The 991-nt window shown below is 70.5% G+C and overlaps 1 protein-coding gene across 1 annotated transcript in view; it reads left to right on the forward strand.

Moving 5' to 3' along the window:
* Nucleotides 1–4: 4 nt before the first annotated feature.
* The window catches only part of CDHR5 (cadherin related family member 5), a gene marked incomplete at both ends in the record, with an annotated part of 2885 nt that continues 1898 nt past the window's right edge, over nucleotides 5–991 (forward strand). Inside the window, 4 exons of the mRNA XM_008049202.2 lie at nucleotides 5–131; nucleotides 235–435; nucleotides 574–687; nucleotides 772–856. Coding sequence (XP_008047393.1) covers nucleotides 5–131; nucleotides 235–435; nucleotides 574–687; nucleotides 772–856 — 527 coding nt within the window. The remainder of the gene's footprint in view (nucleotides 132–234; nucleotides 436–573; nucleotides 688–771; nucleotides 857–991) is intronic.

A 991-nucleotide genomic window follows, 5' to 3' on the forward strand; every position in this document is an offset into this window, starting at 1 on the left:
GGCCCTGGACCGACGCCCTCCACTGTCCTCCAGGCAACGCGAACAACACCTTCGTCCTCGACCCCGCCTCGGGCAACCTCACCATGGCCAGGAGTGTCGCCAGCCCCGTGACCTTCCTTCTGCTGGTGAAGGTGCGCCCCCGCGTGGGGTAGGCCAGGGCCCCGCCAGGTCTGCGCTGGCCCTCCCGGGCTGCAGGCCGCCACGCCAGTCACGGCCGCCTTCCCACCCCCTCAGGGCGAGCAGGCCGACCGCGCCCGCTACTCAATGACCCAGGTCACCGTGGAGGCCCGCGCGGCCACGGGGGGCCCGCCCCGCTTCCCCCAGAACCTGTACCGTGGCTTTGTGGGGCTGGGCTCCGGCGTGGGAGTTGCCGTCAAGGATGCAGCCGTCCCCTCGCAGCCTCTGAGGATCCAGGCTCAGGACCCCGAGTTCCCGGTAGGCAGCATGTCCACAGTGGGGGTCTCTCCCGCGGATGTTGGAGGGTGGGGTGGCCCCTTCTGCTGCCCCGGGAGCCGGGGCCTGCTGGCCTGCCCTGGGCTGGACGCTGGGGCTGACTCCCCGGGGCCCGTCCAGGACCTCAACTCGGCCATCACGTATCGAATCACCAACGACTCACGCTTCCGGATGGACGGAGAGACGGTGCTCACAGCCACTGCGCTGGCACAGTTGGGGGCCTTCTATGCAGAGGTGAAGGGCAGGGCGGGTGGGCGTCTCCAGTGACGTGGGGGTTCCGGAAGGGCCTAGGAGGGACCGGCCCCACTGCCACCCCAGGTCGAGGCCAACAACACAGTGACCCTGGGCACAGCGACCACAGTTGTTGAGATAGAAGTCTTGGAGCGGGAGCCCCCCCCCACAGGTGAGCCTTCGGAACACCCCAGGGGAGCCCCGTGGGTCCCCTGGCAGGGCGGCCCCCTCCCTGGTGGGCGTGCCTGGGGCAGCAGAGGCAAGCCCAAGTGCTGTCCCCGGCCCCAGGCCCCCCCACAACCCCGGA

The sequence above is a fragment of the Carlito syrichta genome, unplaced genomic scaffold (genome assembly GCF_000164805.1).
Source record: "Carlito syrichta isolate Samal-C Ts95f unplaced genomic scaffold, Tarsius_syrichta-2.0.1 Scaffold130703, whole genome shotgun sequence".
Classification (NCBI taxonomy): domain Eukaryota; kingdom Metazoa; phylum Chordata; class Mammalia; order Primates; family Tarsiidae; genus Carlito; species Carlito syrichta.